The sequence below is a fragment of the Corythoichthys intestinalis genome, chromosome 13 (assembly GCF_030265065.1).
Source record: "Corythoichthys intestinalis isolate RoL2023-P3 chromosome 13, ASM3026506v1, whole genome shotgun sequence".
NCBI lineage: Eukaryota > Metazoa > Chordata > Actinopteri > Syngnathiformes > Syngnathidae > Corythoichthys > Corythoichthys intestinalis.
The window spans coordinates 42,991,247-43,014,676 of NC_080407.1; the positions used below are offsets into that span (position 1 = coordinate 42,991,247).

The window sequence follows — 23,430 nt, forward strand, 5'->3', positions numbered from 1 at the left end:
ATCCTGGCATCCAATTAGCTAAGAGGTACCTCCACTGTATGTGTATATGTCAGCTATACATGAGTGTATTAACTTTGATTGTTTATTCTTGGTTTTTATATTATGCACAACTCAGATTTTATTGTACAATAATTGTAACATGTATTTGTTACATGTTTTGATGCATGATAAAAGATTTATGTCTCAATTATGGGAAGCTTGGAACAGACAGGGCATTTAAATGGAAAACGCGTCTCTACTTACAGAATTTTCTACTACTTCCAGAACCATTTCGTAAGTAGAAGTACCACTGGAAGTGAGGCTTTCGTGTTACACGCAATTGTCTCCACAGAGCGGCGCTGTTGATTTACAAATTGTTTGCTTGAAAGAAGTAGATGCGTCAAGTGCGGAAGATGCTAGGTAAACTGCGTCCGATCAAAACAACTCGTCTGTTTTGCCTAATTTTAGATAAAATTAGTCTTAGATTAAGCGTATCAGTCAACCTAAACAAGTTTTCGTTGAGATCAACCGATGCGAATGTCAAAAAAGGTAGAAATGCATCAACTGCTCCATCGGACTTAATATATGAATCTGTGAAGTGACTCCAAATAAACATGTTTTTTCATTGTTATCATGGATTATTCGTCTTGTGCTTTCACAAATTAAAGTAACAAACTACACTGCATCTTTATTACTCGTTCCTTATGGTTTAGCTAATAGCTGTGACTCACTAGGCGTGTTTACAAGAGTATCGATTGATGTCATGTTTTGTAAATTGTTTGACATTTAACAATATTATTTTTTGTAAACATGCTACACTGTTTCTATCATTGCTGGAATTTATCCTATATAATAATTTCTAATCATAATATTAAAATGACGTGTTGTGCTCGGTGTCTCTGACGGAAATGCCCCATGCAATATGGCGGAGCTGCTGACTCATCGCGGCAACGCTATCAACGAGTCCACGTTTCATTTCCGGGTGACGTTCGCAGTACACAAAAAAGTCAATTCTTAACAATAATGACAAAGATGGCGCGTGTAAGGTATTATATAAGTTTTAATGACATACATTTTGAAAAATTAAAAAAATAAATAAATAAAGTGACAAAAACTGGTTTAAGTTGTTCGCTCCTCCTACTTCCGCCCACCGAACGAGCAACAGGCTTCCCTTCGGTTTGTTTGCTCAACTTTCTCCCTCGGGACGCTCCTCTGTGTTTCAGCCGCTGTTTTCCCACGATTTTCGTTGACTTTAAATCACTCTTTTTGCGTCGGGAGTTTTTGTTTTGAACTGCGTCGAGCTACCGAACGACCATCCAAGGGCAAAGGCGACCTGGAGGAGGAGGGCGTTCTCTCTTTAGGGAAAAGTCACCATGGAGGTTCCTGGCATGCAGGTAAGCACGAAAGGTGCACCAGACTACGAAACCAGTTTATCAAGAGTCGAGGTTGTTCAACAACATGACACTTTAAAAAAAAAAAACCCTCTCGTCAAGCCACGAGTGATCGGAATTCTGTGAATAAGAAAGTTGTGTTTTGAAATGTATTTTTAAGTCGAGGGCGTAGGTTTTGTCTCAATGTTGGTAGGGACGATATAACAGCATAACCTGCATGTACACATTTTGCTAGGGTCGGGACATTAATAACACTAAAATCTGATAATTTTCTTAAATGTAGTCGGGAAAAAAAAATAATTTTGTTTTCATTTTTAAAGGCTAGTTAACAGATTGAAGCGTCAATCTTCCACTTATTTTTAGTAAATATTACCGTTTATTCTTATTAAGCCTATACAGTCACTGACAAAAGTCTTGCCGCTTATCCATTTTGTAGAAACAATTGCTAATAACTAGGGCTGTCAAACAATTACAATTTTTAACCGTGTTAATTACAGCTTAAAAATTAATTGTAATTAATCGCAATTCAAACCATCTGTTAAATATGGCATATTTTTCTGTAAATTATTGTTGGAATGGAAAGATAAGACACAAGACGGATATATACATTCAACATACGGTACATAAGTACTGTATTTGTTTATTATAACAATAAATCAACAAGCTGGCATTAACATTATTAACATTCTGTTAAAGCCATCCATGGATAGAAAGACTTGTAGTTCTTAAAAGATAAATGTTCGTACAAGTTATAGAAATTTTATATTAAAACCCCTCTTAATGTTTTTGTTTTAATAAAATTTGTAAAATTTTCAATCAAAAAGTAAATTAGTAGCTCGCCATTGTTGATGTCAATAATTACACTATGCTCATGGTGCTGAAACGCATAAAATCAGTCGCACCCAAGCACCAGCAGAGGGTGGCAAAACACCAAAAAACACAAGTAACAAGTGGACATTACACTGTGCTGTCATTTTAATCTGAGTGGGGCATGTGCGTTAAATGCGTCAAATATTTTAACGTGATTAATTTAAAAAATTAATTACCGCCCGTTAACGCAATAATTTTGACAGCCCTACCAGAGGTTGCGCTAGACATTTTCGTTGTCTGTCATTTTGACTGACAGGGTCATAAAAATCCGGTCATAATCTATTTTTACCCGTCTCTTAAATTTTAAAAATGATAATGATGACATATTCAATAGTATTTAGTTTTCATTCATTTTTAATTGATATTGTAACTAGGGCTGTCCCAAACGACTAATTTTCTCCCGATTAGTCAGCCGACTATTTTTACGATTAGTCGACTAATCTAATAATTAAAAAAAATTTTTTTTTGTTTGTTTTTGTTTTCTAATTTAGCAATAAAGTTTTTGTTGACGCTTATCAATTCACAAAAAACATATTGGAACACTTAAATTATTTATTAAAGTACAAATAAACACGTAAATAACAATAATAAATCACAAATAAACAATATGAGTTCAAATGCTGATAGAATTAACTAGTGTAGCATCCCGATTGAAAAGATGGTCTCTTAAACTGATGGTTTACAACTTTTATTCCATCCTTGATGTAATCACACTGTAAAAGCTACGGTGCACACAAATAAAACAACACAATTAGAAATTAACGAAAACTTTTCACCTTTTTCCTTTTAAACCTTATTTATATATCAATGAATTGCCTATATGAATTGCCTTTACCTTCATTTATTACCTTATCATTGACAATCTCCCTTAAGTGCAATCACTGTATATACTGTATATTTTTATGACTTTTTAACCTTATATAATTTTCTATACCATAAAATACACCATAACATGAAATAAACCTTTCAGTTAGCATTAAGAACAATACTAATAGCACTTATAAGCCCATTGTCAATGAAACATTATTATTTGGTAAGGCGACAGCACCCTCTGGTGTACAAAAAATGAAAAAAAAAATTTACAAACTGGGTTACGGCGCTTGAGGTGTTTATTCACGGCCGACGTGCAGCCAAGCTTTGCATTTAAGAGACAAGACGGAAGAGTGTACCCTCCTTTGTTTCTTTGAAATAAGTCAATGTTTTGGACACTCTGGTGCGCTTTTTTGGCTTTGTGCCGCTTTCCCCACTTGCATACAGAGCATCCGACATTCTGAACTTTCCGCGCATATATTTTTTTAATCCTTCATTAACCGTCGATGGGATGTTGTGCTCGTCGACGGATTTACGTCATCGATGACGTCGACTATGTCGACTAGTCGGGACAGCTCTAATTGTAACGCTTGCTTGGCGGCGAAAAATTAGACACGGGAGTCGTGGTATTTTTCTCCCTCTTTTTACTCTGCTTACCGCCAACAAGACCAACAAAACAACAACTCCACCCCCAAAGAAAAAGAGGCAACTATATAGACCCCAATCACCAACGTCACACAATGATCTTAATCGTGGTTGTCAGCCCAAAATCTTCTAAATATATATTAAATGCATCTTACCAGATATAAAATGACTACTACATAGTCTGTGGTGATCGTTTGGTGCCCAGATTTCTTGTCGAATTACAGCAGTCCATCTCGCTCTCCTCTTCGGGTCTCTCAGAATACGTTAGAACTTCAAGTCTCTCCGTCTATCTTCTCTGTTATTGCAACCAACCGCCACACAAGCCTTCACCATTTTGATTATTAATGTTAACGAGCAGAAAAACACGCCCTAATAGGAGGCATGTACGTAGCGGTAATGTGTAAACACGACGAGCTGACGGACAATATGGCGGCTCCAGTCAGGGAGGCGGAGTTGTGACGTCATGTGATTGGGGTCTATACACAGGCCCTGCACAGGCGGCAATCTAGTCCACCAATTGGATGACGGGCTGGCACACGGAGTGCACCAATAAGAAACTCGCGTTGATGTGTCAATCACGGTGCCGCCGCCAGACCCCGGTGACGCTACAATATTCTGACAGAATAGCCAACGACGTCATGCATTAAGAGAGACAATAGACAATTAATATGCTCACTCGCCACCCTGTGGTCTGGGGTGTGAATTGCAACCTGTTAAAATGACGGACGGACTTCAGTTTTTTCCGTCACCGTTTCAAAAAAAACGGTCAACGACGGAAAATATTCGGTTAACGCGACCCCTGAGCCCTACTAATAAACTGACTTTTAATTATTCAATTGGTTTCAGAAATGGCTCATATGAAAGCTAAGACACTCCCAAATGATGTTGAATGTACAAAAATATATTTGTTCCACTGAAAAAATATTTATCATTCAATGAAGACATAAAGGTCAAATTTTGGCAAGACAAAAGTTTTGTCGCCTACAGAAAGTAGTATGAAAATCGAACAAAAAATGTACTTCAAATACAAAAATATGTTGCATAACATAAGCGAATTAAGTAGGGCTGTCAAAATTATCGCGTTAACGGGCGTTAATTTTTAAAATTAATCACGTTAAAATATTTGACGTAATTAACGCAGATGTCCCTCTCAGAGAGATTTAAATGACAGTACACAGTGATACGCTCACTTGTTGTGTTTTATGGAGTTTTGCCGCCCTCTGCTGGCGCTTGGGTGCGACTGATTTTATAGGCTTCAGCATCCATGAGCATTGTGTAAGTAATTATTGACATCAACAATGGTGGGCTACTAGTTTATTTTTTGATTGAAAATGTTTACAAATTTTATTAAAACGAAAACATTAAGAGGGGTTTCAATATAAAATTTCTCTAACTTGTACTAACATTTTTCTTTTAAGAACTACAAGTCTTTCTATCCATGGATCGCTTTAACAGAATGTTAATAATGTTAATGCCATCTTGTTGATTTATTGTTATAATAAACAAATAGTCCTTATGTACCGTATGTTGAATGTATATATCCATCTTGTGTCTTATCTTTCCATTCCACCAATAATTTACAGAAAAATATGGCATATTTTTTAGATGGTTTGAATTGTGATTAATTGTGATTAATTACGATTAATTAATTTTTAAGCTGTAATTCACTCGATTAAAAATTTTAATCGTTTGACAGCCCTAGAATTTAGTAGTGGTGCTGTGACGACCAAATTTAATGTTTTGTATGACTTCCATGGGCTTTGGCAAGGATTCATACAATTTATTGATTAAGTCATCAGGAACATCAAAGAAAGCAGTCTTGCATGCCTCCCAGAGTTTATCAACATTCTTGGGTTTCGTTTCCCATGCTTCCTCTTTCATCCTACCCCAGACATGCTCAATGATGTTCATGTCTGGTGACTGGCCTGGCCTGTCCTGGAGGATCTTGATCTTTTTCCACTGCAGCAGAGCTCCACGAGACGTGGTCACCTGAAGTCCCAGTGTCAACCAGAAGAGTCTGGTGAATTCTGTCTAGAAATGGCCTCCATGGTCGAATCAGTGCCCAGAAACCAGCATTAAACAAAAGACAATTGAAAAACCGTGTGGCATTTGCCAAGGCCTACAGCCTGTCAAAAGGGTGGACACTGGAAAAGTGGCAAAAGATGGATTTTTCGGATGAATCTTTCATTGAATTACACCACAGTTGCCGCAAATATTGCAGGAGACCTACTGGAGCCCGCATGGATCCGAGATTCGCTCAGAAAACGGTAAAATTTGGTGGTGGCAAAATCCTGGTCTGGGGTTACATCCAGTATGGGGTGTGCGAGAGATCTGCAGGGTTGAAGGCAACAAAAATAGTCTGAGATAACAACAAATCTTAACTGCCTGTTACATTCCTAACCATAAAAAGGGACAAATTCTGCAGCAGGATGGTGCTCCATCGCATACTTTAATCTCTACCTCAAAGTTCCCCAAGGCAAAGAAGATCAAGATCCTCCAGGATTGGCCAACCCAGTCACCAGACATGAAGATGATGAAAGAGGAAGCATGGAAGACGAAACCCAAGAATGTTGATGAACTCTGGGAGGCATGCAAGACTGCTTTCCTTGATGTTCCTGATGACTTTATCAATAAATTGTATGAATCCTTGCCGAACCGCATGGATGCAGTCCTTCAAGCCCATGGAAGTCATACAAAATATTAAATTTGGATCTCACACCACTCGCACCACTACTTAATTCGCTTATGATATGTAACATATTTTTGTATTTGAAGTACATTTTTTTGTTCCATTTTCACACTATTTTCTGTTGGCGAGAAAACTTTTGTCTTGCCAAAATTTTACCTCTATGTCTTCATTAAATGATAAATCTTTTTTCAGTGAAACAAATATATTTTTGTACATTCAACATCATTTGGGAGAGTCTTCGCTTTCATATGAGCCATTTCTGAAACCAATTGAATAATTAAAAGTCAGGTTATTATTATATTATTATTAGTTATTATTAGTATATTATCTTACCTTTCTTTTTGACCCTCTCCTTGCCCAACCACGGCCATTTTACCACCGCAAACCCCGGATGGGGTCGCACCCCCAGCCACCCCCTAAGTACCACCACTGCTCTGGTTATCACATTGTCATGATAGGTTAGTTTTCGTGTCAAGTTTTGACACCTGAGCTAACAAAGAGACACTGTTTAAGTGACTACGTCCATCTAGTGGTAAAACTGAGAAGTGCAACAGAATGTAGGCTGAATTGAAGCTTCTTATTTGGGCTGTAGCCAATGATATTTCCATAATTCGCTATGGGCCGCTTGCTGCGGTTTGGACTCCCTTGGTTTAGTTTTTGTAGGCTGGTTGAGTCTCAGGTGTGTCGACCTGTGTAACCTGCCTGGGTGTTTTGCTTAGGCCAATGTTGATGATTCCCTTTCTTTTATTCTAACCACTATGCTAATGTGTAATATTGTTTTTCCCCCGAAATACAATGGCATTATTTTCCATTCAAACTCAAGGCCTGCCCATTACAACATTTTGCGTAAATGCTTCTCACAATTAGAAATGAAACACAATATTTATTACCCCATTATAACCATCCAAAAAGGCCAAAAGTACCGTAATTTTCGGACTATAGGCCGCTACTTTTTCCCCTCATTTTGAATCCTCCGTCTTATTGTCCAGTGCGGCTTATTTGTTGATTTATTTGGGTTAATATGTTACACTTTATTTGACAGCGGCATCATAAGACTGTCATAAGACCAGCATAATTACGACACTATCATGGGCATTACTGAATGCTTATGACAGATGTCATTCAGTGTCATCCGGCAAATTATGTCAATAACTCCCTTTATATCCAACTCAGATCTTTTACATCCATTCGAAAGTGAGATAATTTGCCGGATAACACTAAACGACATCTGTTATAAGCATTCATTAATGCTCATGACAGTGTCATGTCATAATTATGATTGTCTAATGAAAGTCTTATCGCGCCACTGTCGAATAAAGTTTTACCAAGTACAATAAATAGCAACAAATGAAACAACTAGAACAGTAACTGAAGAAATAATTAGCACAGAACATGAATTTTGATTGTTATTCACATCTTTAGCGCTGCAGTGCATGCTAGGAGGCATGTTGGACACCAACAGTGTTGACAGCAGGTGGCAGCAGAGGTTGACTGTCTCCCCCAAGGGTGTAGTGATGGCCAAATGAAGCTTCTTGAAGCAATGAAGCTTTGCAGCCATTTGGTTCAAAGATTATTGGTGGTTCATTTGGTCTTACGACAGTCTTATGGCATCACTGTCAAATAAAGTGTTAAAGAATACCAGAGCTAGCGATTTGCCATTAGAAATAAATGGCAAATTTGGACGTCCATGGCCGTCAATGGCATCGGGGACTTTTGGGGAACACGTCCTGTTGATATCTGGTTGTTTCCTGTTGATCTGGGGATATTGTTGTTTTTTTTGCCATAAAAAAAAATGGGAAATTTTGTCGTCCATGGCCGTCAATGGCATTGACTTACATATGCATCAATGGAATTCAAGTACATTGGCATCAATAGAATCGACATACATGGCCATCAATGGCATTAGTGATGCACGATAATACATTTTTCAACCGATACCGATAACCGATCATTTCCTCCTCGTTCCAACTGATAACCGATAATGTCAAGCGGATAATTCTGTTAAAAGATTTATGTAAAATTTTAAAGTATACGCAAGGGAAAACAGTACTGTGCAAAACTATAATTTATTGCTCCTTTTTCAACATCAAATGTGAGCAAGTAGTCAATTCCAACATCCAAATAAAGTCTGACATTGTGTAATGGTAAACTTTTGGCAACAATTACTTACAGAGTGAATACCTAAGTTGCGCAAAAATGCCTTTAAAAGTAAGCCATTCCTAACAAAAAACATTACAACACTGCAAAAACACACCTCCTTCAAACTAGTTAAATTCCCTTGTTTTCAGTGTAAATCTAATGGAAATAAATGAAATTATCTGCCAACGCTTCAAGAATATTTCACTCAGATTTCTTGAAGAAAAATAGCGAGCTAAAAATAATCTTAACAGCCTTATTTTAAACAATAAATTATTAGACTTAATCCTCAAAAAACATGTCAGAAATGTTCTTAATTCAAGAATAGGTATGGTTCAAAACATTTGAAAGCATTTTTTTCATGATTTAGGTGAAAAATGACCAATTTTTTTTTAGATGTATGGGCTTAATGAGAACAAATGGCAATATTTACTTCAAGGGTCGGTTGCCAAAGGGCTTACACTCACAAGGGATTCACACGATTACGGGGTTGGAGATCACAGAGTTGATTTGTGTACACTCTACCCCTCCCAATTGAGACTTCCCTACCCCCTCCCCTTCTTTCCCTGGTCAACAGGCCCCCCACATGGTGTCAACCGGAAATACATCTAGCTAACGATAGCACCAACATATTCAGTTAGTGTAGGCGTTCAATGTATTTCTTGTTATTGTTTGTGTTTAGTTTCTTTCTTGTGTTTTTTATTTCTTCTATCCCCCCATAACCCCTTCCTGTTGGCTGCTTTGTCATAATAGTATAATTTGCAGAAGTGGACAAAACTGCTTCGGTTCCGCACATTTGGAGGCTAAATCAAGTATATAGTTATCGGATTGCATTATCGGTTGAATTTAAAAAAAAATCTGGATTATCTGTGTGTCGTCATAATTGCCATTATCGGCCGATAATTATCGGTAACCGATATTATCGTGCATCTTTAAACGGCATTAACCAAAGTAAATGTGATTGGAAATTAATTGGAAATTTGGACGTCAAAGGCATCGAAATTTGGTCGAATATCCCCCCCGAAAAATCGGTGAAAAATCGGCATTTACAGGCGACGGGAACATTTTTCGGGGTCCTTCGAAAAAGTCCGTGCGTCGCGTGAAATTTCCGGGGGTGACCAAAATTTTGCCCCTTGAGAAATTGGATGTGTGGCATGTGTGCGTGAGAAAACAGGCAATTGCGTGTGTTTCACGCTCAAAGCGTGAGAGATGGCAGCTCCGAAGTCGCAATTTGAAAACCCAATCCCAATCATCTGAAAAATGGTTTTCCGATCACGTTATTGGATCAGGACATCCCTAATATATGTTTACATTTTCTCCTTTTATTCAACTACTTTTGCAGTCAGCCATCAAAACATACAGATTATCTTAATATCTTTAGGATCATTTCAGATGAACCAATGTGTCGAGAAACGGCTGCTAGTGGACTATTTATGTCTTTTAGTTTTTTTCTGTCGTTCCACATCATCCGGCGCGACTGTGCGGTTGTAGCGACGGCGTCAGGGAGTGGCACGGCCATTGCGCTTCCTTTTTTTAGTCGCAGTGGCCGCAGAGTGAGAGTGTTATTTCACAGGCTAGCTTGAAGTTGTGCTTGCTAGTAGCAACCAGATGAGTTCAAGCTACAGTGTATCACAAAAGTCAGTCCACCCCTCGCATTTCTGGAGATATTTAAGTATATCTTTTCATGAGACAACACTGACAAAATGACACTTTGACACAATAAAAAGTAGTCTGTGTGCAGCTTATACAATAGAGTTCATTTATTTTCCCCTCAAAATAACTCAGAATATAGCCATTAATATCTAAACCCCTGGGAACAAAAGTGAGTACACCTCTTAGTGAAAGTTGTCAATATTAACATACAACATGTCAACTGTCAATATTTTGTGTGGCCACCAATATTATCAAGCACTGCCTTTACTCTCCTGGGCATGAAGTTGACCAGAGCTTCACAGGTTGCCACTGGAATGCTCTTCCACTCCTCCTCCGATGTTGCGGAGCTGCCGGATATTTGAGACTTTGCTCACCTCCACCTTCCGCTTGAGGATCCCCCAAAGATGTTCTATTGGGTTCAAGTCTGGAGACATGCCTGGCCAGTCCATTGTCTTTACCCTCAGTCTCTTCAGTGAAGCAGGGGTCATCTTGGAGGCCATTGTCATGCCGCGAATGAGCTGTTTTTGGTCCGTTTGGCTTTTGGCTTTGACTTTTAATACAGTGGGAGACGAGGAAAGACCACTTTGTTTACTGTGTCAAAAAATGATTGTAGCGGACAGTGGGAAGCCAAATCAATTAAGATGTCACTTATGGATATTCGACCCCAATCTCATTGATAAGCCGCTTGATCGTTTTTCAGCGAAAACGTGCCGAATATTTCCAACAATCGTTTTGCTTTGTCAGTGTTATATCAGTAAACCAGTGAGCACTGTTAGCATGCTCAGTGCAAAATGACCCCACACCATTGCAAAACATTGCAAAGGAGGTAATACTGCGAGCAGCAAAAATAAAAAACTGTCCCTCTGTCCAGTGACATTGCCGTTTTTCTTCTATTTAGTTTAGTTTTTTCGGTCAATTTTTTTGGCATATTGTCCTCATGAGTTAATGTTTCTATTTCTAATCAATTTGAATTTGTTATCATTTATTGATTTCATTTTTCAGTATCAAATGGTCAAAAATGTACCTTGAGTCTATTGTACCTTGAGTTTATTTTTACAGTTTGGATGTGACTTCTATTTTGTTTTTTGTTTTTTTAATTCAGGCAAATTGATGTGCTTTAAGTCTTTTCTGTTACAAACAAAACAATGTTAATAAAGTTATACTTTATTATAAGTTGATCTATGTTACTTTTTTTTAATAAAAAAAGGACACAGTGCTAGGCAGAGGTGTACTTATAATATGAATTTTATAGACAAATGATACTATTTACAGTGGTGGCCGAGTTTGGGGGGTCGCGAAACATTTACGTCTTCCTTGGGGGGGGGGGGGCGTAACAGAAAATAATTGAGAAGCACTGATGGAGCGCAACAATACGGTTTTTAAGATCCTCAGAGAGTTCTTTGCTATGTGGTGCTATGTTGAAACTTTCAGTGACCAGTATGAGAGAGAATGAGAGCTGCACTACAAATTTGAACACACCTGCTCCCTATGCACACCTGGACCCAGTAATACGAGTCACATGACATTTTGGAGGGAAAATGACAAGCAGTACTGAATTTGGACATTTAGGGATGTAGTTTCTAAGGGGTGTATGCACTTTTGTTGCTAGGGGTTTAGATATTAATGGGTATATTTTGAGTTATTTTGAGGGGGAAATAAATTAACTCTATAATATAAGATGCACACAGACTACTTTTCATTGTGTCAAAGTGTCATTTTTTCAGTGTTGTAGCTCAAAAAGATGTACTTAAATATTCGCAGAAATGTGAGGGGTGTACTCACTTTTGTGATACACTGTATTTTCAGATGCAGGAACTTTGTGTTGTCCCCGTTCAGTGCTTTCATGGTTTGTCTTTGGTTTGTATTCTTGATCGCTAGAAGCCAAAATCCGTCTAGGTATTGCTGCTAAAGTGTTAGCATGTCATACGACGAAAAGTCCCGGATATCTGAACAAATTTGTTTGGATGTGCTTTTCTCTGCCAGAGTTCCCAGATCGATCCGGACGATTTATTCACCAAACTGGAACGTATCGGCAAAGGTTCCTTTGGTGAGGTAAGGTGTTTTTTTTTTCCCTTTATTGAGTAAATATTGGCCAATTTCTAGAAAGCTGTCCCCATAAAATTGGACTTTTTGTCCTTCCGTAATCTGGATCTTATATCAGTTACTCCACTTCCATCCAAGTTCCGTTTTATCGCCATTAATCTAAGTTGAACGCGACTCTCCGGTAGGTTTTCAAAGGCATCGACAACCGCTCGCTCCAAGTGGTGGCCATTAAAATCATCGACCTGGAGGAGGCCGAGGATGAAATCGAGGACATTCAGCAGGAGATCACCGTCCTGAGCCAATGCGACAGTCCGTACATCACTAAGTACTACGGCTCGTACCTGAAGGTGACAACGCCGCGGTGTCTGTCTGAACTTTGAGCACTTGCCGCATCATGACCGATCGACGTGCCTTTCAGGGAAGCAAACTGTGGATCATCATGGAGTACCTCGGCGGGGGTTCCGCGCTGGACTTGGTGAGGAGCGCTGACTGATTTTGTGTATTTCAGAAAGCGAGCAGATCTCAGGATCGTATTTCAAAATGATTGACAAGACAACCCTTGGTTTTAAGCTTCGCGCAGGTCCGTTTGACGAGTCCCAGATCGCCACTATGCTGAAGGAGATCTTGAAGGGTCTTGACTACCTTCACTCTGAGAAGAAGATCCACAGAGACATCAAAGGTCAGGGGAAAAAAACACAACATTGCTTGAAACTCTTCGTAACGTACGCCCGCTTTCGTCCTCAGCCGCTAACGTGCTCTTGTCCGAGCACGGCCAGGTGAAGCTGGCTGACTTCGGGGTGGCCGGTCAGCTGACGGATACGCAGATCAAGCGGGAGACCTTTGTCGGTACGCCGTTCTGGATGGCGCCTGAAGTCATCCAGCAGTCCGCGTACGACTTCAAGGTAAATGATTTTTTTTTTCACCTTAATCCATGCAAATTGAAGCAATTGGGCGAATTGCTTTCCGCCAGGCGGACATTTGGTCGCTGGGCATCACCGCCATCGAGCTGGCCAAGGGGGAGCCGCCTAATTCCGACATGCATCCCATGAGGGTGCTGTTCCTCATCCCCAAGTCTCCGCCTCCGACGCTGACAGGCGATTTCTCCAAGAGCTTCAAAGAGTTCACCGAGGCCTGCCTCAACAAGGACCCTATCTTTGTAAGTCGCAGATGCCAGACAGCTTGAATTGATCCGTCTCACGTGCCTTACCTACTTCAGCGTCCCACCGCCAAGGAGTTGCTCAAGCATAAGTTCATCGTCAAACACTGCAAAAAGACGTCCTATCTCAGCGAGTTGATCGACAGATACCGCAGGTGGCGTGAACAAGGACACAGCGACAGCAGCCCCGACGACTCTGACGGGTAATGTTGAGAAAAATGAAATCATTAACTGTATCCATTCATCTTTCATACCGCCAGTGCTGTTTTTGGCGGCCATTTTAATTTTCGTCTTAGTCTTTTGGACGCTAACACTTATTAGTCTTAGTCATATTTTAGTCATCTCAAAATGTGTGAGTCTACATTTAGTTTTCGTTGACTAATTTCGTCTAGTTTTAGTCGACGTTTAATAAAAATGTTTTTATCTGTAAAATTTTTAAAAATGATTATACCCACTTGGACGCCACGAGCAGTATTTAAAAAAAAAAAAAAAGTTTAGCAATCGCCTGATGCTAACGTGAATGCTTGATGCTAAGGCTAAAGTGAATGCTATGTTCACTTGCCAAGACGAGAACACAAATCTTAGCGTGTGTGTCTCAAAACAAGCAATTTTGAGATTGTAGAGGACACTAACGGGTAGAGGTAGGAACGATTAGATTACGATTCAGAGGCTCCGATTCGATTAGAAATCGATTATTGATCCCCCCGGCTTTTAATGTGTTGCACATTAGTTCCAAAATTGTTCAAAAATCCTCTCAGGCTAAACCAAGCTAATATTTCATTATCAAGTTAACTGTTAAAATCAGTAAAAATCAGTTAACTGTTAAAATCAGTAAATTAAATACTGTTCCCATAAAGTCCTCATTCTGAATCAGCGGCTTTAAACTACATTCAATTAATGTAATGATGTGAATGAACCGTTGAAATTGCTATAATGGTTATCGTTATTCCATAATTTCCCTTCTGTCTACTTTCGACATGTCAAAGTTTTAAAACTGTTTCTTCATTTAAAGATCGATTCAAGTCAAGATTTTGCCGATTTAAGTGTATTTTAGATAAAACGTTATTTAGGTTCGTTACAACAGCCTTCGAGAGAAGTGTACTGCTTTAAGATGGCGGCTGTTTACAACGCGGCAACTACTAAGCGGCAAGTCTGTCATTTCGCATCTACTTCTCTTTATGTGTTTTTACGCCGGCGTCATCTGTCCTTTTCCATCTATTTCTACATATATGTGATATCTATTATAGCCGTATGTGTCCGTATGTTTGTAGCAACTAGCAACTGGGCATTGTTTGAAGCAGCTGTCAGCCGTAGTCAGGTATTATTGTTTTTTTATCTAGCGGCATGAGTTGTACATGATATTTATTCTCGGTCCGTTCAGTGGCGCCACCAGGAGGTGGCCAGGGGTGGCCGCACCCCTATAAATTGGTTGGCCACCCCACTGGCCACCCCGCTTACCAGTATATCGTGAGATTGTTGTAGCATCAGTTATGCATTTCATCCCAAATGAATGCATTTATTTTGTTTTGTTAAATGTAGGGCGTCAAATTTATCACAGTAACGGGCGGTAATTAATTATTTTTGATTAATCACGTGAAAATATTTATCACAACGCATTCGCAGTACAACTCTTTCACGCATTGCCGCAAACAGCCTACAATGGCGCAGTTTTACTATACAGAGATAAGAGGCAGTGTCAAGTGAGTGGAGTAGATAAAAGCATTCATTGGGGCCGTGCTTTTGATTGGCAAAAGCTTTGTCATCTCTCCCACAGCAACTATAAACATTGTGGGAAGCGACGTGGGGAAGAATGACAAGAGTTGAGTCTTTTTCTTAACACCCTGTAGTGTATCCAACGCAGAGAAAATATAACATCTGCAGCCACCACACACAGTCACAGTTGCACCACTTCCCATCATGCATTTGGGCAGAACAGTTAAGTCGCTACCGTATCATTTACTGAAAGCTCAACAAATACACTAGATGGCAATATTTAGTCACAATATACAAACTCACATTTATCCTTTAAGAATTACAAGAAGAATGTTAATAATGTTAATGCAATCTTGTGGATTTATTGTTATAATAAACAAATACAGTACTTATGTACAGTATGTTGAATGTATATATCCGTCTTATCTTTCCATTCCAACAATAATTTACAGAAAAATATGGCATATTTTAGAGATGGTTTGAATTGCAATGAATAACGATTAATTAATTTTTAGGCTGTGATTAACTCGATTAAAAATTTTAATCGTTTGACAGCCCTAGTTAAATGTACACCTTATGCCTAATATATACATAACACAATAAAACAGTATTTCTGTGGAACTCAAAATGTTGACTGGACAGTTACGGAGAATGCAGATTAAATCATTAGTAACATCAAATATTACACAATACACCAAAGTATATCAGTAGCTGTGTCCTTCTTTCTGATAGTTTTCCCCTGACCTTTTTACTGCAATAATATAATGAAAACCTGAAATTATGGCTTTTAGTTTTGGCCACCCCAAGATTTTAAGTGGCCCCATCTGGCCACCCCTATGAAAAATTTCTGGAGGCGCCACTGGGTCCGTTCCTCATTGCGTCCCGAAGACCGCGCTGACAGTGTTTTAGTTCTGCTTTACCTGGTATAATTCAATAATCGGAATTTGGCTGATTGAATCATTCTCAAATCTTCCACGGCCGAATCGCGAATAACCTAAGAATCGGAAATTTGGGGGGGGGGCAGCACGTCACTTGAGTGACACAACCAGACACTGCTACTACGCAGGCTAATAAAATGTCACACATTGTGAACATGTGACCGAAACTTTCGTCTTGTCAGACGAAAACTGGCATTCGTGTTGTTATGCTTTGGTCTTCCAAGACACTTTTTTAGCTCGCTATCGTCTCGTTATTGTCATGAAAAAAATTGTTCGTTGACAAAATGTTTTCGTTACAGTCATCGTTGACGAAAACAACACTGCATACCACTTAGGTTCCAGCACCTAACCTTGCTAAAGTTAGCAAGGTACTGTAACAATAATCTTCTTTATTAGCGCGACGTTAACTTAATTTTACCTTGTCACGAATATGGCTCCTCGGCTGTTGGAGTAAACGTGTTGACGTCGGTGGAGCGGGAGCCAAGTTTCAGAGGCGGTCATCGGTCGTGGGGTCCAGCCAGGTGTGTGGAAGCGTCTGTGGGGCTGCATGTAGCCAGGGCCGGGCGGGGGTAGTGTTATGCAAGCGCTGTCTTGCAGTGAATACATGAAAGTGTTCGCCTTGGTCTCCAGCAGTGTTGTTTTCGACAACGAAAATATTTCGTCAACAATTTTTTCATGACAAGGACGTCACGATGTCTTGGAGACTAACACATAGCGAGATGGATGCCAGTTGTCATTAGACGACACAAGAACAAGATGAAAATTTGCCATAGTTCCAGTCATAAATTCAAAATGCGAGATATATTCTTATTGGATGTATAGTTAGCACGCATTTAGCAGTGTTTGGTCATGTCAATCATGTGACGTGCTGCACCCCCCCCTCCCTTCCCCTGTAAAATCCCGATTATTTATTTTCTATATAAGTATAACAAAACTTAAAATGGCTATAAATTCACAGATTTTACACTAGATACACAAAAATGAAAAATGCAGAGATAATCACCAGTTTTCCAGATCAATAGCAATATTTAACATATCATATAGGTTTTTGCCCAAAATGGCAACTTAAGTTTTTTTCAACAGCTAATAAATCACTGAAATTAACATCAGAAACTTAATACTTGAAGGAAATCATGCAGAATCAATTATAAATAATTTACAAATAGATTATTAATAAAATCTGTATGCAATCACAATTTATTATAGAATAGAATAGCCCTTTATTGTCATTATACAGTTGTATAGTTAGTTATATAGTTGTAGTGAATGAGGCTAGCGGCCGCCTGACGTAAACATAACTTTTCTGGCGAAAATTCTTGTGAATAAATGCTTAAAGTGCTTGTGACACGAAAAAGCATGTTTATTTCATAATACACGCGGTATTTTATGCTCCTGAATGATATGGACCGCTTGGATGTGTGTGGAAGCGATCGCTATATTTATTTAGTTTTTTGAATCCCGCGCCAGGAAAATGAGTGACTTCCGGCTTCGGTCTCGCATTGAGGAGGAGGGCGCTGTGACGTGTACGATAGAAGACGTCCTCTTCACGCTACAGTGTACTGTTGTGTATGAGGACGAAGGATTCAGCTGATTTTGCGGATTAATACTTTTATTTTTTGCATCACGCCAGCCAAACGGCTGCAGAAAAATCATTCTGTATGCGGGAGAGGCGTATGCGCCTTTTTGGAGTTTCAAAAGGTTCCCATTCACCGTGGATATTTACTGTGGGACCATTGGACTTACAAGGAAGTGAGTAAACATCTTGTTTTGTATTATGTCAAATACGAATACAGTGATTACAAAGTAAACACTATAAAATTCCTTTAAATAAAGGACTACTTACGTTTGATCATTGATAGGCATGTAAAAAGCTATCCTCACGCTCATTAGCAGTTAGCTGTTAGCACGTTAGCTACACAACAATTCCAGCCACCCTCCTCCAGGGAACGAACTGTAAATTGCTCTCCGCCGGGCGGTTTGCCGATCCGCAAAGAAACTCGACAACCGGGTCGTCATGTCAAATAATCCAGGCTAGTTATGTGTGATTTTCCACTTCGAAGACTTTGAAACATCCCTCGGTTCGGGTTAGCATGTCGGCTAGCTGTCACTCCTTCTGGTCTGTTTACATTCTCCGAAGCCGGGGAAGGGAAATGACATATGTCCGATTTAGGTGTCATAAAATATCGTTCGGCAGGTGTGACAGTAAAGGTAAAGTCGACTGTTTTGACCATTATAGAGTAATTTTGCCATGTCGTCTTGAATAAATGGATTTTTATTATTTTATATTCCATTTAGCACAAGTTATTTGTCATGACCATGCCATTTATTTAGCAATTGGGGAAAGTACTTGGGTAAAAAGAATATCCTGTAAAAATATTGAAGTAAAGAGACAGAAACAATGACATTTTGCCGCTCTCTTCGTCGCGTTTTCCTCATTGTGAATAGTTCCCCCTCGACGGGCTGACTGGTCCTTCTCAAGCCATTTATATAGCTATTGGGGAAAATACTTGGATAAAAAGAATATCCTGTAAAAATATTGGGAGTAGAGAGACTGAAACAATGACATTTTGCAGCTCTCTTCGTCTCGTTTTCCTCGTTCTGAACAATTCCCCCTCAATGGGCTGAATAGTAAAACCGATGAGCCTAGTCTACCGCTGACGTCATCCACCTGTTGGGGACGCTAAAGCCCTATAATTGTAGGCGTGGCTAACCGGCAGATTAAAAGACTAATTTCTCGTCATCTGCGCTTTGCTAAATTGTTGTATATAGTCGAATCGTCTCAAAATATGATTCTAATTCACATAATAATGCCATTTAAGACTTTTTTTCTGGTGTCGTATGCTCTTTAAATCCCCGAATTCTTCATAGATATGGACGTAAAACCGTCTCGATTCTTGGTTAAAAGCAAAGAAACCATGAATTTTGCGTTAATTTTTCAAAAATACTGTATATAGAAGTACAATGCTACTCTGTTAGCGAATGAGGCTAGCGGCCGCCTGACATAAACAGAGCTTTTCTGGCGAAAATTCTTGCGAATAAATGCTTAAATCCCCGAATTCTTCATAGATATGGAGGTAAAACAGTCTAAATTCTTGGTTAAAAGCAAATAAACCATGCAGTTAGCGTTTATTTTATGTAAATATGTCGAAGTACAATGCTAGTCTGTTAGTGATTGAGGCTAGCGGCCGCCTGACGTAAACAGCTTTTCTGGCGAAAATTCTTGTGAATAATTGCTTAAATCCCCGAATTCTTCATATATATGGAGGTAAAACAGTCTCGATTCTTGGTTAAAAGCAAAAAAAATGTGCATTTAGCGTTTATTTTATGTAAATATGTCAAAGTACAATGTTACTCTGTTGACAAATGAGGCTAGTGGCCGCCAGATGTAAACAGAGCTTTTCTGGTGAAAATTCTTGTGAATAAATTTTTAAATCTCCGAATTCTTCATTGATATGGACGTAAAACAGTCTCGATTCTTGGTTAAAAAAAAGAAACCAAAAAAAAGTGCATTTAGCATTTATTTTACGTAAATATGTCGAAGCACAATGCTACTCTGTGACTGTGGCTAGCGGCCGCCTGATGTAAACAAAGCTTTTCTGGCAAGAATTCTCCTGAATAAATGCTTCAATCTGACTGCATGACTGCATGTTCTGGCAAACATTCTTGTGGATAAATGCTTAAATCGCCGAATTCTTCATAGATATGGAGGTAGAACAGTCTCGATTCTTGGTTGAAAGGAAAGAAACCATGCATTTAGTGTTAATTTTTCAAAAATACTGTGCTACTCTGTTAGCGAATGAAGCTAGCGGCCGCCTGACGTAAACAGAGCTTTTCTGCCGAAAATTCTTGCGAATAAATGCTTAAATCCCCGAATTCTTCATAGATATGGAGGTAAAACAGTCTCGATTCTTGGTTAAAAGCAAAAAAAAGTGCATTTAGAATTTATTTTACGTAAATATGTCGAAGTACAATGCTACTCTGTGACTGAGGCTAGCGGCCGCCTGACGTAAACGAAGCTTTTCTGGCGAAAATTCTCGTGAATAAATGCTTCAATCCCCGAATTCTTCATAGATATGGAGGTAAAACAGTCTTGATTCTTAAAAGCAAAAAAAACAAAAAAAAAACGTGCATTTAACATTTATTTTACGTAAATATGTCGAAGTACAATGCTACTCTGTGACTGAGGCTAGCCACTGCCTGACGTAAACAGAGCTTTTCTAGCAAAAATTATTGTGGATAAATGCTTAAATCCCCGAATTCTTCATAGATATGGAGGTAGAACAGTCTCGAATCTTGGTTAAAAGCAAAAAAAAATGTGCATTTAGTGTTTATTTGATGTAAATATGTTGAAGTACAATGCTACTCTGTTAGCGAATGAGGCTAGCGGCCACTTGACGTAAACAGAGCTTTTCTGGCGAAAATTCTTGTGAATAAATGCTTAAATCCCTGAATTCTTCATAGATATAGACTTAAAACAGTCTCGATTCTTGCTTAAAAGCAGAAAAACCATGCAGTTAGCGTTTATCTTACATAAATATGTCGAAGTACAATGCTACTCTGTTAGCGAATGAGGCTAGCTGCCGCCAGATGTAAACAGAGCTTTTCTGGTGAAAATTATTGTGAATAAATGTTTAAATCCCCAAATTCTTCATACATGTGGACGTAAAACAGTCTCGATTCTTGGTTAACAGCAAAGAAACCGTGCATTTAGTGTTTATTTTACGTAAATATGTCGAAGTGCAATGCTTCTCTGTTAGCGAATGAGGCTAGTGGCCGCCAGATGTAAACAGAGCTTTTCTGGTGGAAAATATTGTGAATAAATGCTTAAATCCCCGAATTCTTTATCGATATAGACGTAAAACAGTCAAAATTCCTCAATCAATTTTTAAACTGGAATTACTCGAGTAACCGTTCCAGCTCTAACTTGTTGTTATTTGTGCGAGTTCAGCGAGTCCAGCGACAAGAAGGATGGCGAATCTCCCGAGTGGAGCTTCACCACGGTCCGCAAACGGAAGCCTGACGAGCGGCCGTACATCATTCGTAGAGAGGGAAACGCCGCCGCCGTCGCACAGCCATACATCTTTAGGAGAGAGGGAAATGCCACCGCCATCGAGCAGCCGTACATCATTAGGAGAGAGGGAAATGACGCCGACGCAGTCATCTCGCCCGTCTTCACCGAGGTTTGTCTCGCCTTGAGCAAAGACTCTGTACATACTCGGTACAGACCGTTGTTCACTGTTGCCGTCCAGTTGAAGCAGCAACACAAGGCGCACTCGGAGAAGCGATTGGCCATCGAAGAGCTGGAACGGAACATCCGATTGACCGAGGACGTTTGTCCGGGAATCACAGACCGGATGGTGACGTGCATCATCGCCAGGTAGGCTGTCATTTTTCCTCTCTCTCTCTAAAAGACCCAGTTGAAAAGAAAGTTCACCCTTTTGGTTCATGCCACCCTCAGATTCAACGCCAACTGAGGACAGACAGGAAGGAGACGCGTTGACGAAATCGGAGATCTGCTGTGCAATGTCTCCGCTCGCACACATTATTTACTTCAGTGGTTGTGATCTAGCAGCACCGCTTTACCTTTATCAATGGAAATTTTTTTCTCAGTAGCACTTGACAGAGATGGTATGCCATGGAGGACTTGGTAGCACTTGGGAAATGGCGCCCTCTTTCGACCTTACACCTAACGTGCAAGTCAAGTGTTGTAACTTAAATTACTATAAATGTTAGTTATTATTGTATATATTTTTATATAAGGGATGTTGTCGTGCTTACTCAGAGGGAAACATGTACAACTTTTTAAAAGTTTTTTTTCTTTAGCGGGATGTAGAACTTTATAAATAAATATTTAAACTTGATTGCAAGATGTTGTCTATATTCAGAAGGGGTTGAGGGTGTAAGGATGGAAATCCGTCAGCAGGGGATGCTAGAGGTCAATCACGAGAATATTTTTTTTTCTTCACTTGAATCCATTTTATTTCATCAAATATTTACAGGAGCAATAATTTTCCCCGTTTTTTTGTTTTTTTTTTACAGCGTGACCTTTGTTGTGGGGTCACGTCGAGTCTAGTCACAGGGTAGAGTCACGGGGTCACGTCTAGTCACGGGGTCACGTCAAGTCGAGTCATGGGGACACGTAGAGTTGCGGGGTCAAGTTGAGTCACGGGGCACGTCGAGTCGAGTCACGGGGACACGTCAAGTCATGGGGAAACGTCGAGTCGCAGGGACATGTTGGGACGAGTCACGGGGTCACGTCGAGTCAGGGGCATACGTCGAGTCAAGGGGAAACGTCGAGTCCAGTCACGGGGACACGTCGAGTCCAGTCTCGGGGACACGTCGAGTCGAGACGCGGAGACACGTCGAGTCGAGACGAGTCGCGGGGTCAAGACGAGTCGCGGGGTCGAGTCACGAGGTCAAGTTGAGTCAGGGGGGCACGTCGAGTCGAGTCACGGGGACACGTCAAGTCTTTGGGAAACGTCGAGTTGCAGGGACATGTTGGGACGAGTCACGGGGTCACGTCGAGTCGAGTCACGGGTCGAGACGAGACGAGTCACGTGGTCACGTCAAGTCACGGGGATACGTCGAGTCAAAGGGAAACATCGAGTCGAGACGCGGGGACACGTCGAGTCGAGACGCGGGGACACGTCGAGTCGAGACGCGGGGACACGTCGAGTCGAGACGCGGGTACACGTCGATTCGAGACGCGGGGACACGTCGAGTCGAGACGCGGGGACACGTCGAGTCGAGACGCGGGGACACGTCGAGACGCGGGGACGAGTCGAGTCGCGGGGACGAGTCGAGTCGCGGGGACACGTCGAGACGAGTCGCGGGGTCGAGGCGAGTCGTGGGGGTCACGAGTCGATCGAGTCGCAGAGACACGTCGATTCACGGGGACGAGTCGAGTCGAGACGAGTCAGGGGGTCGAGTCGAGTCACACGTTAGTCAATGCCTTCATTGTTCCCCAGCCCACCCAAAAAACAGTCAGTTTTGTCTTTGAAGGAAACATAACTGTGAATGTTCAAAAAAGGCAGAGAATTTGATTTTTGATTGCCATGATCTTTCAGGGTGTAACGGAACATGTAATAGTATTGAACCGTTTCGGTACGTGGTGCTCAATTCGGAACGGACGCGTACCGAACGAGTTTCTAAAGTAATATAAACCTTACTTTTCGGGTTACAGTTTCTTTGTGTAGATTATATTTACTCTGTCTTCTTTACTATAATGAGGACCAACACGGTAGGACAGTATAACCCAGAAATGTCAACGGGGCGACAACGTGGCCGCCGCGAGAACGCAGTGAAACGCGTGCGTTAGTCAATCAGCCAATGCACACCAGTCGCAGTGCGGCCGCATGTTAGACGCGTCCCAGAAGCGGCTCAACGCGACGTACGCGAAAAGAACGG

At 40.3% G+C, this 23,430-nt stretch overlaps 1 protein-coding gene across 1 annotated transcript; it reads left to right on the forward strand.

The window, feature by feature from the left end:
• Positions 1-1,103: 1,103 nt before the first annotated feature.
• On the forward strand, positions 1,104-21,884 carry stk26 (serine/threonine protein kinase 26). Its single transcript, XM_057856195.1, has 11 exons — positions 1,104-1,373; positions 12,157-12,225; positions 12,402-12,563; positions 12,635-12,691; positions 12,787-12,895; positions 12,961-13,118; positions 13,187-13,372; positions 13,433-13,575; positions 20,972-21,203; positions 21,273-21,400; positions 21,482-21,884. The coding sequence occupies exons 1-11, from the start codon at positions 1,353-1,355 to the stop codon at positions 21,495-21,497; spliced, it is 1,281 nt and encodes a 426-aa protein (XP_057712178.1). The 5' UTR covers positions 1,104-1,352; the 3' UTR covers positions 21,498-21,884.
• Positions 21,885-23,430: the final 1,546 nt, after the last annotated feature.

What these genes read in the sequence shown, in the direction of transcription:
- stk26 (XM_057856195.1), top strand. Translation starts at nt 1,353, where the DNA reads ATGGAGGTTCCTGGCATGCAG. An exon ending in ACTACGGCTCGTACCTGAAG is followed by an intron (nt 12,564 to 12,634) that starts GTGACAACGCCG and finishes CGTGCCTTTCAG; the next exon opens with GGAAGCAAACTGTGGATCAT. An exon ending in TCTCGCCCGTCTTCACCGAG is followed by an intron (nt 21,204 to 21,272) that starts GTTTGTCTCGCC and finishes GTTGCCGTCCAG; the next exon opens with TTGAAGCAGCAACACAAGGC.